General features: G+C 37.5%; 1 protein-coding gene across 6 annotated transcripts in view; it reads right to left on the reverse strand.

The window, feature by feature from the left end:
• LOC136850270 (6-phosphofructo-2-kinase/fructose-2,6-bisphosphatase 1-like) overlaps window positions 1–14,795 on the reverse strand; it is a 302,586-nt gene that overhangs the window by 44,557 nt on the left and 243,234 nt on the right. Inside the window, exon 11 of one of the 6 annotated variants that reach the window (XM_067123947.1) lies at window positions 1,494–3,313. The exons of the other annotated variants lie outside the window; for them this stretch is intronic. Coding sequence (XP_066980048.1) covers window positions 3,077–3,313 — 237 coding nt within the window. The 3' untranslated portion in view covers window positions 1,494–3,076. Of the gene's footprint in view, window positions 1–1,493; window positions 3,314–14,795 lie in introns of those variants that run through there. 6 annotated transcript variants of the gene reach the window in all.

The following is a 14,795-nucleotide window of genomic DNA, read 5'->3' on the forward strand; positions in this document are numbered from 1 at the left end:
CTGTGGTATATACAGTATATTTGTGAATTGTGACTTCTTATACTCTATATCAGCCCTTCGTCAATGGCTTGGAAATAAAATCAAAACCAGTGGTAATGTGTAATAAATGAATCATGTACAAAAGTGATAATAATCATATATATATATATATATATATATATATATATATATATATATATATATATATATATATATATATATATATATATATATATATATATATATATATATATATATATATATATATATTATATATATATATATATATATATATATACATATGTAAACAATAGTTCCTCAACTTACAGCAGGGGATCCGTTCCAGGGCTGTGCTGTAAGTTGATTTCCGCTGTAACTCGGTGTTTTGCAGTTATCAGCATTTTAACGGCGCTTACAGCACCGTAACTTGATGTTGTATCAAGTTACAGTACCGTAAGCGCAGTTAACTTAATGCATATTCTTGCCATTAGCGCTGTCAATGGTGCTTCTGCGCCATAACTTGATGAATATATATATATATATATATATATATATATATATATATATATATATATATATATATATATATATATATATATATATATATATATATATATATTATACAATTCCACTGATTGAGTAAATAATTCTAAATAAATACTGAAGTGCAATAGTCAATTAGTAAAATCTGTGGGTTGGAAGACATGTCGGACTAGGTGTCAAAAGGTAAACAATGAATATAATTACTGTATTTATGGAAGGAGACCTTAAAAGTGATAGTGAAGGAAATTTTTTGGCAAAACCTGTAATATGTTTCTACACTTATCATCTAGTTATCATTTCTTACTAAGATGTGGAATGTTTACTTCCCAGCAACATGATGGCTGATATAGATATACATTAAGGTCAACAGTCATCGGTAAAATGTAAAAATATTGTGGTGCTGCATGAAAGGATAAAAATCAAGAAAAATTAATCCTAGCATAACTAAAAAATCTAAGGTATATTTAACTTTTGAAACAATTCTTTTAAAACTATCATTATATGGTAGCTTTTTTTTGCCAGTAATCTCTTTAAGGATATTAATAAATTGTACATCACTCTTAGAGATAACAGTTCTATGAGGATCCTAGTGAAATGAATAATTAGTAAAGAGAACACCAAAACGACCTTCCTTTAAAGCTTATGTGTGCTGATCATATTTGGGTTATGTTCTCTTCACAGTACAGTAAGAAATGTTTAGAATTGTTTAAAATTGCTATTACACAGGGCCACATTTATTGTGCTAGCCACCCCGAAGATAAAGACGCTTTATTGCCCTTCCTCACACCCTCTTCACCTTCCCACTGGTTTTACATAATGAACAGTCTCATGAAAGAGTAGTGATTCAGTCTAGTGTAGTTTTGAAAATGCAGTACTTCCACATTCCTCAGTAAATTTATTCATGAACAGGAACTGGTGTAAAGTATTATGCATATTATGTACTATATACTAAGGTTGATAAAACGAGCAAAGAATCTTTGACTTAGGATGAGACTGGGAGTTTATAGACTTCAGCTCCTATAATACCAACGAATGAAGTAAAGTGGATACCTGTTTTAATCACTGACACTCAGTGACACTACTCAGCTTTTTTGTTATGAAATTTCATGCATTTCTACCCAGCATTTAAAAAACTAAAATCCTGAATGGTGTTTCTGCACTCTATATAATTAAAAGTGTGACATTTTTCAGAAATTATTGTTTACATTTTTTTTAATTATGAGTTGTGTGTATTCATTCTTGCCTAAGCAAAAAACCAGAAAAGTTACACTACTCTGCTTATTAAATACAATGAGAAAAGTGCAGTTGTGTGCAAATGCCTTCCCTACAAAACTGTATTTGTGCCCTAATTTGAATTAATGATATACTGCAGATGAATACTAGAGTCCTACTTATTCTAATTGTGCTTCTTGAACAACAAAGAACCTATTCACAGCACATTTCCAGATATTAACTACAAACACTAGTAGCAACATTTCAATAAAGCAAGAGTCAGCATATGATGGCCTGTACAACACCAATCAGGTGCTCCAACGCAAACTGAAAAGGCAAAATGGCAGCGTGGGAGTCTGCAACATACAGTATTTATAATTTTATCAGAAGGTACACTGCTTCTACATATATTATCAGTGTTTTATTCTAATGTGTCACACTTTTCAGATGACAATTAGGTCACAGATAATCAGTACATTGGTTGCTAGTCACAAAAGAAAAATATTTTGTAATGTGCCCCGTGCTTAGTTCAATTCAAACTAACCGGAGTTTCTCAAAAGATGGATTCAGATTTATCCAAATAGTGTCTTCTTTTAATTTAAAAAAACTACAAGAAACAATTTACTTCATTAAAAGCATAAAAGAATATTCTATTTAAGAAATATAGGATTAATCTTCGGTACCGGTAACTAAGGCAGTGTTAGTTTTGCAATCATTGTTACATGGCATAATGTGAAAGGGTTTCAAGAAAGTTTCTTGATAAGAACTAATTCATTCAAATTCTCCCCTATGTTTATGAAATAAGAACAGTAATTACAATACACTAAAGAGAAAGTTTCACATGTACAGTTTATATATAAGCATCTATGAACAAAAGTTTAATATTCATGTTGCCAAAACAGTGACTTACTTGATGCTTCAGTTTGATTTATAAAAATAAAACAGGTTGTGCTCCAGTTCCTGCTATCTAATCATGGATTCTAAAGACTTCATTTAAATATTAACCTAGACAACCTACATTCATTAAAATGATTACTGCTATTACAGGTATGGTAATTAGCAGCATTTTTAAATAGGTCAAGCAATGTCAACTTAGTATACTTTTAAAGCTAGTCACTTGGAAAGGGGAAGTTTTATATTCTAAAAAAATAGATGACAAAAGGTAGACGGAAGGAATTTCTAGTGACATGCTTTGCAGTGCATATAATTCAGAATCTTAAAAGTGGCTTTTGGATGTAAAACAATTTTTCTTTAAACACAAACAATTTGTCTGCTCATTTAATTTCCATTTAAGATATACTAAGATATCACAGTCTACCCTATGTGATACCTAAGAAATGCTTCAGTCCCTTGGCCGTCTAAATGCCGACAGGGCCCTAGCAGACTCTTGTAACTGAACTCCTCCTACAGCTCCCTGTGGGCTTTCCAAGTCTTGATCATAGTTGTAAGTATTATTTTCATGAACAGATAATTCATCCACAAGACCTTCTAAAACCCTGACTTGTGTTCCTTCTATAACATCTACTCCAGAAGATGCTCCTCTCATGTCCTCTTCCTTGCCTTCATCACTGCGCGTTACCTATAAACAATACAGGTGCCCAGCAATCACATCAATAACAGATACTTAAGTATAGTAAATAGGATAGTCCTAGGAGTTCTTAAAAGTTGTCGTGGTAATTAGTTTTGATCCCTTTGCTCCTTGTCAAAATACCAGCTTAAGATTACTTATATTAGCCCAAAAATTATGTATTTAAAAATTACTTTATCCCAAACTGCATTAAGGATGTATCTAACTGCAAAAAATATTCTATTATTTTATCACAATATTCCACTTCACTGAAGCCTTAATAATACTGTACTATGAGAAGATATGACACACTTTCCAAAACTACCACCATGAATTATGTAGATTACTGTATGGTCAACTGCATATCTCTCCTTTCCAGTCACCACTTCATATGTAAGCATGCACACGCACACACTAATGCACACACACACTCACACTATTACTACTTGGAAAACATGGTAAATTACACTAACTGAATCTGTATTCAAATGCTGTGTTAATGGTTAAAATACATTTTCCATACTGGGAATTCACTCTGAGATTTTGTACTGAATCAATGGATTAATGGATTTTGTATATTTGGGTAGTTTTCTTCTGTCTATGTGCTAATAATTAAGAGCCTCCCCATGTGTCATTTTCTTAAGCCAAACATCAGATTTTTTTGGAGACAATTGTTATTTTTAGTAAATACAATCCAGTTTCTTACTAAAGCATATTACTTTGGTACTTTGAAGAGACCACTGAGGAGGGTGAGAACTATTTGCAGGTTGAGTGTGCTTCACTTTCGAGTAGTACCTTTATCCACAAAAAAAGGAACCTCAACATACAGCAACTGTCTGTCTATGACACCTATAAAATGCAAGCTACAGTGACCAATCAATCACTCACAGTTCTCCTGCACCTTTCTTAGTGTGACCCATAGTCAGTATACAGTATAGACTACTAAACTGCACTAAACTGCAAAAGTTCTAATAAAATTGTACAAGTATAAATGGATGCACTCTGCCTACACCTGCAAATGCTGACATATGATCACTTGCAAGCAGTGAGGTATAATGTTTTTTCAGTCATACTACCACATTGGACACTGACTGAATTTCAAGCAAGCACACCAAGATGTTAAAATTAGTCTCTTGGGGTGCAGTACCCAAAGTTGTATGAGAGAATGAACATGTACAGTACAGTCTTATAATTTTACTATATGTGGTCTTACTGCATGAGTCATTGGCTGAGTCATCTATTGAACTGTGTTCCTGGGATGTTGCCTATCAGCTTTATGAATGTCCGGATTGTTGTTTATCAATTATTATTCTAAGGTAAACTATGTACAGTACAGTACACATAACTGGTTAATGATATAATTGTATACCATATGTACTGTAAATAGAAAATGAGATCCTCAGAAAACAGGTTTTGACGTAGGAAAAACCTATTTTTGGTAGTCGCTGTTTCGTCCTCAAAGGAGTTACCTTCCATGGTCTACCAGAGCTCCATGGTGACCAAACTAATATCAAAGAATTCTCTTCTAATTTAGTTGGTCTTCTGGCCAGGTATTGTGTCGTAATGATTAACATTATAACACATGATGGAGTATATAATGGACTCAAAGATAAGAGGGCACTTTCCCTTATCTTCAGCGAAGCTGAACCCAGTTTTTCCAACGTCAATTAACCTGCAAGAAAGAGAAGTAACTATTGCGCATACGCATCCGCCCTCTTGTTTACAACCGGGCCATTAAAAGACCAAGGAGCCATTACTCTCTGTTGGTCAATGCAGGTTGATCCCTTTGCCCAAATCCCATGCCTTTTCATCAGGGAAGTGGGAGGGTTTTGAGGACTCAACAGCGACTACCAAAAATAGGTTTTTCCTACATCAAAACCTGTTTTTTGATAGCGTAGTTGCTGTTTCGTCCTCAAAGGAGCTTTACAAAAGAAACTGACAGGTGATGAAAAAAGGCTTAAGCTCTCGCTTTTTAATCCCAACACCCCAAAGGAAATAACATTTCCAGTCCAAGGTCAAGCCACAGAGTTCAAGTCCCATTCTTTATTCCAAATACTTTTCAGGTTTTGATACCAAGGAACAAGAAACTATGCACGAACTTACGTTTTAGGATGTAGTTCTACAGTGGCTTACCTAAGCATGCTGGGTTTTGTTGTAGTACTGTCACCCATCTCCCAGCAATAAGTTAGCATACTCACCGTCAATATGACCCCTGGTTTTCTGCCGCAGCACCTAGGGGTTAAGACTAACTATGCCACCTACTGATACACAGTGTAGTCGAATTTGTTCGAACATGTGGCAATGATTTAACTGATGACCACCCTATACATCTGGAGACTTCTTTGAAAGAGACATTTCTGAAGAAGGCCAGAGATGTACTTACTTTCCTAACATCATGTGACCTATGGAAAGTGTGTGGATTTCCCTTTTTAATGAGAAAACACTACAAACATTCTCAGTATTTGTAGGGAGAGTGGTTGGTTTGTGCTAGGGTGTAGGAAAATAGGACCTTCTGGGGGTGTTTGCCGTGACTTCTAGGTAAACCTTAAGTGCTTGAACAGGGTGTAATGTCCTGTCTGCTAAATTGAATTTTCTTATAAGAATGGATTTCCTTTTTATAGGATCCATATTCTTGGCCAGGAATGATGGGCCAGGGGACAATAATAATTGATGGTCAGCTATTTGCGCGGTGCATCGTCCACATCTAAGAGAGCCCAGTTCACTAATACTGTATGAGCTCCTGATGCTAATGCAATCAAGATCACCTTTTATAGCCTGTGCATTGTGGTTGTATTGGGTCCACTGAACTGAGGGGCTGATAGAAGTCTAAGCACCTTGTCCAGGGACTAAGAAATTGGAAGCCTTTCGGGAGTGGGCCTTTGTAGAGCAAAAGACTGCGGAAGGGAAGTGACAACTTCTATACTGGAGTCAATCCCGAATCCCTAAAGCAAGGGTTCCATTAATGCAGCCTTGTCAGTCATGAGGCATTTGTCTTCAAAAGGTTATATAAGAAAAATATAGTTTCTATATGGAAATCTCACCTGGGTTCTCAGTATGGATATAATCTAACCATATCTTCCATACGGACTGGTAATGCTGGATAGAAGTCCGTAATTTTTGCACTAGGTACCTAGCAATGTTGAGTGCGTAATTATTACGATAGATATTTTTTAAAAATCTATATGTGAAGGTCTCGGCTTAGAAAGGAGAGACTTTCCCTCCTACTATCTGGGATAGAATAGCGGACGACAGTAGAATTGATCTTTTTGTCCACTGTTGAGGTAATAGGAACCAATGCCTGTTTGTCCAATTTGGGGCTATTAAGTACACTATTCCTATGAAGGTTAGAAGCACATCCGCCATTTTGTGCTAGGGTGTTTGCTCAAAACCTTTGAAATCTGGGAAAATGGAGAAAAAAATTTTTGTCCTCCCCTTGTTCCAGTCTTAAGAAAGGCATCTCTTGCTCTTGCTTGACTGTCCAGGTTTGGAGACACATACATCAGGAGTTTGTGATTCTAGTATGTGGCGAACAGGTCCACTTCCGGTTGTGGAAGCATGTTGGCTATTATTTGAAAAGAGTGGTTGTCCAACATCCACTCTGTTGAGGCTGTTGTTTTCCTTGATAGAGAGTCTGCTATTACAATGAGACCTCCTGTGAGGTGAACTGCAGACATGTGCCACTTCCTTGCTTGCGCCATCCGAAGGATGGCTAACATTACCATATTGAGAGGAGGTGAATGTGATCCAGACCTCTTGATGTAGGATATTGTGGTTATGTTCTTTCTCTTCTGGAGGTTTGAGTTTTTTGAGAGACAAAAAGACAGCCATCAGCTCCAAGAACTTGATATAACAATTCCTGAGTAGCTGATCACCTCCCTGCCACCTGACAGTCCTTCCAATGTCCTCCCAACCTGTCAATGAGGCATCTGTGAGTTTGTCACTCATACAGATGGAGGATTCAGGGTGACCTGTTTCACCAGAGATTCCTTCCAAATTTAAGGCCGAAGTATCTCCCCAACTCTTTTTATCCTTTGATGAGGTCTGTCTCGCATCTTTTTTCTTGCATGCGATAGCCAGAATTTGTTCACACTTTTAGTTGCAATCTATGAATTGGAACTATTACTGACGAGAACTGCAGCAGGCCCATCATGCATTCTGATTGCCACCTGGAAACTCTGGGCTGTGCAAGGAACCTTTTGAGGACTTGCCTTATTCTGTTTTGAGTATGATGGGGAGAGACAACAGGCCATGAAGAGTATCCCAACACAGTCCCAGCCACTGAAAGTGTCTGCTGGGCATGAGGCAGGATGTTTTCAAATTTATAATAAAACCTTTTGACTGCACTTTACATAGTCTGTTGACCATTGCTTTTAGGTTTTTCAAGCACTCTTTTCTTGTGGGCTCCTAAATCTTTTTGTTTGAGTTCTCGAACGAATACCATTGCTAGTTTGACAAATATTCTTTAGGCAATGTTTAGCCGAAAGGACATGACTTTGAATCTGTACGTATCTTTCCTTATTCGGACCTTAGGAAAGGGCGGAAGGGAACGGCTATAGGGATGTGCCAGTGTGCATCTTTCAGATCCACAGAAACTGCCCGAGCTCCTTTTTGAAATGATTCAATGTACTTAGGCAACGGTAATCATCAAAAACTTTCGGCCAACAATGTGCTTGTTCAATGTCAATTGTTTGAGGATCACTCTTCTTTTGGATGAGTCCCTTTTGAGGACACTGAAGAGACATACTTGGTGGCGCATATACACAAGTTTCTGTCCCCCCACAGGGAAAACTTCCATTGTCTGTGATGTCATCGAAGCTGACCCCCAACCAATATAATTCCTCTTGGTACCTGCCTCCTCCTCTGCCTTCACCTTTGATAGACATTCCAGGTGTTATTTTTCCCTTCTTCCCCCTATGGGATGGTTTTTGGACTTTGTGAAAAAGGATGGCCTTGAAGTTGCTGTTGTCCCTTTGCAGGGAATTGTCCCTTCTGACCACCTAACTGTTTTTTTGAGGAAAATTTTGGGGTGACTGAAGGTTTATATGACTTTTGATCAAAGTGAGCCTTTTTCGGGGTTGGGTAAAGGGAAATTTTGGGTTCTTTGTTTCTTGAATTCCTCTTTTCCCGAAAGAGCGTACACTGTACAATTCTGTTGGTAAGCATGCTCATTGAGTTGAGCCACAACAGATTCCTCTAACAGGTCCTTACAGAAGGGGTTAGAATGTAACAATGCAGTGACACTGGAGAGTGATTTGATGGAGCTTCCAGGAGGTCAAAGAGTGCTTTCCATCGGGTTCTCATAAGACTTTTGGCCTCAACAGCAAAAATTATCCTGGGATGTTCTGGAAGCTTTAAGATGGCAACTTCCAGCAAGGTGGTAGAGGTTATAATGCTGAGGAGTCAGAGCCTAGCATAAAATTCTGACGAGGCTACTTGGTGAGCAACTTGGGTCTAATTCAAAAAGGCAGTAGAGATCCATTTTTCATTGACCTGGTAAAGGGTGATTTCATTAGATTTTATAGCTATAAGCACAGGTAAGAAAACCATTTCTGTTAGTGGTTTCTCCAAGTCTGGTGAGGATGGTACCAGGTGCCATTCTGTATTAAGGAATGCTGCCATTTGTAAATTCTACATTTACAACTTCGATCATAGTTTTTCTCTCATTAATTACCTACTTGCCATTGAGAGAGAAAGTGCACACTGAGGTATCTCACCAGGGATTATCAGTTTCATCAGGGGTGAGTATTGGAGCCCCTATTATGTTTTGATCTGAAGTTCTATATTCCAAACTGACCCACTGTTGTTTCTAGTCGGAATTTTAAAATCAGACCTTGTTTGGGCGGCATTTGTATCTACACTCACTTTCTGGTTACAGGATGTAGTACTTTTACACTCTGGTGTGTACATGACTGACTGACTGACTTTGCTTTTCAGAATCATGCTTCATGTCCCTTATATATTGCCATTCTGTGGCAAGGGCATCTTTGATGGTACTCAATTTCCTTACGGAATTGACCAAATGGCGCAAACTGTATATCCCTTTTGGGGGAACTCGCTGCAAACAGTGTATCCCTTTTGGGAGATCTTGCCGCAAACTGTGTATCCCTTTAGGGGTACAGGTCAATAAAAATTCAATTTCCTTACAGAACTGATCAAATGTTGCAAACTGTGTATCCCTTTTGGGGGAGCTTGCCGCAAACTGTGTATCCCTTTTGGGGGTACAGTCAATAAAAACTTAATTTTCTTACAGAACTGATCAAATGGCGCAAACAGTGTATCCCTTTTTTGGGGGGAGCTTGCTGCAAAATGCTACCCCTTTTAGGGGAGCTTGCCATAAACTGTGTATCCCTTTTGGGGAGCTTGCCATAAACTGTGTTTCCCTTTTGGGGGAGCCTGTGCAATCTAACTGAGCTTCAGCAACTAAACTGTAACTGCCTGTTAATGAAGGGCCAGAGGTCCTGAGCAAGTTACTATACCTTTCCAAAAAAGTAGACATTTCAGTCTGAGTTAGGTGGATCCCAGTATCCCTTTTGAGGGAAAGATCCTATTCAGCAATGATAGCTGCATGGGGAATAGAATTCCTTCTGTGAGGTTCCATGGCCAGCTTAAATTTATGTCCCTGAGCCTTCTGGGTTCAGCAGGGCCATTTCGATGGCAATGTTCACTCCATATTTTTTAAATAAGAATGTGAACTCCATGTAAAGATTCCTCTACTTCCTCCACAGGGTTAACCTGGGAGGTATTGGCGACTGATGTTAATGGGTTTTGGCCCACACATTGATGATGTTCAGAGGAAGGGTTAAATACCTGCTGCCGGAGTTCTGCCGGGAAGATAATCTCCCCCTTCCTCACCCCTACTGAACCCAAGGCCCCACTGAGACAGCTTAAAAGGAGCTGTTTCGTCCTTAAAACTTGCTGCCAGGAGCATACTGAACTGAGGATCCTGCCTAATGGCGGCCCTGTAGCAATATATAGGAAGTTGTTTTCAGAAGCTAGTTAGTATAACTGTTTTTAAATGAGGGACACTTCTGTAGTTCCTCATATAGTTTTCATATTACAGGTTAATTTGATTACAATTGTGCAGTTTTAATACATTTAATTAAATAACTACGTTAAACCTTCTAGGGTTTAGGTTAGTTTTGATACCTTTACATGGCTGTATTACCTATACACTGCTGGTCCTTTTGCAATGACCAAGTGAAATTTTTAATTCCGATTGTCATGCCATTCAGACTAACTGCTATGAACTAATTTGTCTGACTAACCCAAACTACTGTTTTGTATAGCTTGGGGTAATGATTCTAGTTTAATCTACATTAAGCTAAGAATAGAGGATTTCTCAGAAGGTTCTTACTTAACCTATTGTAGGCTTATTCATAACTTAAAAGATATAAACTTTACAGAAAATAATTCTCTTATATGTTTTTTCTGTTTTATGTGGCCGAGACTACCTTTTCATCTCATGTTCGGCCATCACTGTTTTAGGCTAATAGTAGGATATTCCTTATAAGGGGGTTCCTACTTCATATGGTTAGGCTACTGCCTGTTCTGGACCCTACTAGCATATAACCTTACAGATATGTTACCAAGTCGTAACAAACTTGGTTATTTTATTTAGGCTAGGATATTGTTTAGGTGTAACCCTAGGCTTATTTGTTCTTTAACCTAGTATAGGTTATTTTATTTAGGCTAGGATACTGTTTATGTATAACCCTAGGCTTATTTGTTCTTTAACCTAGTATAGGTTATTTTATTTAGGCTAGGATACTGTTTATGTATAACCCTAGGCTTATTTGTTCTTTCTTAACCTGGTATAGGGTATTGTCTAATCCAGATTATTATAACCTTATAATTATTCAACTATCTGTCTAACCCAGTTTGTTGTTCATATCCAATCCTAGGCTATTTGGTTTACTATATAAAACAGTAATCACTATTGTGTAACCTTATTAGTGAAACCTATAATATAACCAGGTTGTAACTTACTCTAATCTAGGCTGCTGCCTAATCTGGATTATTTTATTCACACTTAAGTGTATGGATTACATAAATAAAACACAATTAGCCTACCTTAGTATGTAGCCTTAAGGCTACGTTAAATCTCATCTAGCACAGATTACGATTTCATCTAATCCTAATTATAAGGTAATGCCTAAGCTAGTCATCGATTTAGCTCATGCTAAAGTGCACTGGCTTATATAAAAGGGAAAAAATTTATCCTAATATGTAGCCTCATTGTTAGGCTATCGATTTACTTTGCCCAGATATTATTTTCTAAACCTAGGGTTCTCGTTCTAAGCTTGGCCACTTAGGATACGTAATCCAAGGATTTACATAGGCTACAGACAACATCCACTATTAATCTAGTCTGAATTATTCTCACCTTACTGCCTAGATTATTGTAGACATCGTATAATCTGAAAGGATTTTCCATATTAATAGTAAGTTGTGGAACATTTCTTTTAGTTAAAACATTTAGTTAGAACTTAAAACAACTTTCGTTTTACGAAACTAGGTAACAATCAACGCTTTACGAGGCTAGGTAGGCTAGCGATCAACGAGCCGGGTTCCAGCTTTAATACACAAATTATATAAATTCTAAAAGTTTAAAACTAAAACTTTCAACTGTTTGTTAATATTGAGCACTTATCTTGCTATTTTTGATGTTTCCATAATCCTCGATACAAAAACGGAGAAAGAAGTCAAATTTTTCGGAGCGCTGGTAACGACGTGAACCGTTCGCTTTGGACCAGAGGTAATAGCTCCTTGGTCTTCTTTTAACGGCCCGCTTGTAAACAAGAGGGTGGATGCGCATGCGCAATAGTCACTTCTCTTTCTTGCAGGTTAACTGACGTTGGAAAAACTGGGTTCAGCTTCGCTGAAGATAAGGGAAAGTGCCCTCTTATCTTTGAGTCCATTATATACTCCATCATGTGTTATAATGTTAATCATTATGACACAATACCTGGCCAGAAGACCAACTAAATTAGAAGAGAATTCTTTGATATTAGTTTGGTCACCATGGAGCTCTGGTAGACCATGGAAGGTAACTCCTTTGAGGACGAAACAGCGACTACGCTATGAAAAAATGTAAATAAAAAGGGAATCTTGTGAACACTGAGTGCCACACCATGGCGTAGCATTGTAGCTGTAGTGGTAGTGGTGTGGGGAGGGTGCAATGGGGCAGTTGCCTCAGGTACAAAATTCTTAGGAATGAAAACTTTCAAAAGAAAAATAATTTTTTTTTTATAAGACAGCCCTTATAAACACTTATAACGGGATTTGGGTGTTGTACTTCACTATAATAATGCACAATTAATGCCTTAAAGATACAGAAGCCAGCTTGGCAGATTATTATTATTTCACTGATGACTACAGTACTCAATTTGATGTGAAGTCAGCTTTAGCCATTACAAAACGATCAAGGATATAATAATGACATAACTATGGCTAGGCACATTAGTGATGTACAGAATGTTTGTACCATGTAAAAATCACTCCCTCAATCTTGCTGGTGCACATGCACTTGGTGTTGGGACACAATCTATGACTTTGGCACTGTAGAAAAGGTGTTCACATTCTTCTCAAGTTCCAACCATGGGTGTGATGTTATTAATATTTGTGTGCCAATTTAGTTAGAGGGATCATGTGACAAAAGCATGAAACTGTATATGTACTTCCTGAGCACGCTGAGTAAATAACAAGCTTTGGAAGTGCTGAGATATGCGCCAGAAGAAACCTCTGAAACCAAGAGTGATGCAGGAAGTCTGTTAGTTTGCATCATGACCTTCCCTTTTTTCTCATTCATGCATTTTTGGAGTCCAGCACTAGTCAAAACAAATGATGCTCAAATTTACCTGCAGCAAGACAAACTTGCACTTAATGTGAGCAAACAACAACTGAGCAAGCTCTGCAGATGTGCAAAATGTACATTTCTACAGAGAGAAGAACTGGAAGACACAAGAAGATCCCTGGCGAGCAGAGGTGTGATGCTCACTTGACTTGAGCGAAAGAAATGAAGAGAATAACTGGACTCTAGAGAGCAGCTTGAGGCAGAAATTACAGAGCATATATACAGATAAATACACCTCACCAGTGATATGCTTTCCTGCAAATCCAGACGTTATTGGATAATGATAAAGATGATTTTATCAATGAACAAATTCAGCACATACGTACTAAGTACACAGTTGAGTTCTTCAGCTACGATCATCAAAATAAATTGTCCCCGGCACCACACTGTCTAGTAAAAGGGAGTACGTCCTGATGAGCAGATTGCTGACTGGACAGCTTTAGGTTTATTTCAATGGGTATAAAAGTGGAAGCTGCATGAGAATATTACTAATATGAGGTGACATTAAGAATCTCGACTATCACTGTTTGAACTACCAGATGTGAAAAAAGTTTCTCAAAACTTAAATTAGTCAAAATGTATCAGATCTACGAGCCATGACAGACTGAGTAGCCCAGCAATACTGTCAGTTGAGAGAAATTTCAATGTAGATTTCAGTATTACTACTGAAAAAGTTGCATAAATCAAAACATGGCAACTTTAAGTATATTTTAGCTTATTAGCAATAACAATTTTCATTTATGCATCACAATTTTTATTCATTATACTGTACTGTAAGATCAATTTACAACACTAGCATTAAATGCATTTTACTTTAATTACCGGTAAAGTACATCAATATTTTTTTTTAATAGATCTGTTTGGGGGGGTAACAGGTTCAATACTGGACTGGCCTTTCAAGCCTATTGAGAAGGTAGTAAACTACTGACCAGCAGGAGGAAGCCCTGCCCACTTGTCAGTCTGCACTCCATCATGCCTTCCAGCCCAGGTGCCAGAGTGAGGGGTGGCTGAGGTGGGCTTTTCACGTAAAGAACTTAAGGTTTGTATGTTTAGAAAAATACAAATTACTTTTAAATACAAACCTTTGTTCTTCACATAGGAGATTTACCCATTGGTGGGAGGAATCTGGGTACTCTCTGAATAGTCTGGTAGGTACACCCAGCCTGGGGTTATGGTAGCATTTAGAAGTTTGGGTTTGTGTGACTGAATTTTTGTTTTTACTGATGTGATGTTTTTTCTGTATGTTTATTTATGTATTTTTGTTGTGAATGTCTGATGTAAAGTTCATGTTTGTTTTCTTTTTTTAACTTGCAGTTTGCTTGAGTGAGATAATGTTAGGATTTGGCTCTGCTCCCCTTCATCTATAGTGTAATTTTTTTTCCACTGGTTTCGATGGTGAAGAATCTTGGGTGACTAAGCAGTGACAGGAAACAAGGCGTTCACTTGTCTTCTAAATGCTTGCTCTGCTTTGCAGCAAGTATTATCTTTAAGTCAGTTGTGTGAACCTTAATTCTGATTTATTCAGGTTCCCAGTAGGAATTGATAATACAAAACATTTTCAAGTGATTGTTGTAGATGTACAGTATTCCAAGGAAATTAAAAACATTGTTAGATGAATCAGAGTGTGAATCAGGCTGACAG

Source organism: Macrobrachium rosenbergii, chromosome 21 (genome assembly GCF_040412425.1).
Source record: "Macrobrachium rosenbergii isolate ZJJX-2024 chromosome 21, ASM4041242v1, whole genome shotgun sequence".
NCBI classification, from domain to species: Eukaryota; Metazoa; Arthropoda; class Malacostraca; order Decapoda; family Palaemonidae; genus Macrobrachium; species Macrobrachium rosenbergii.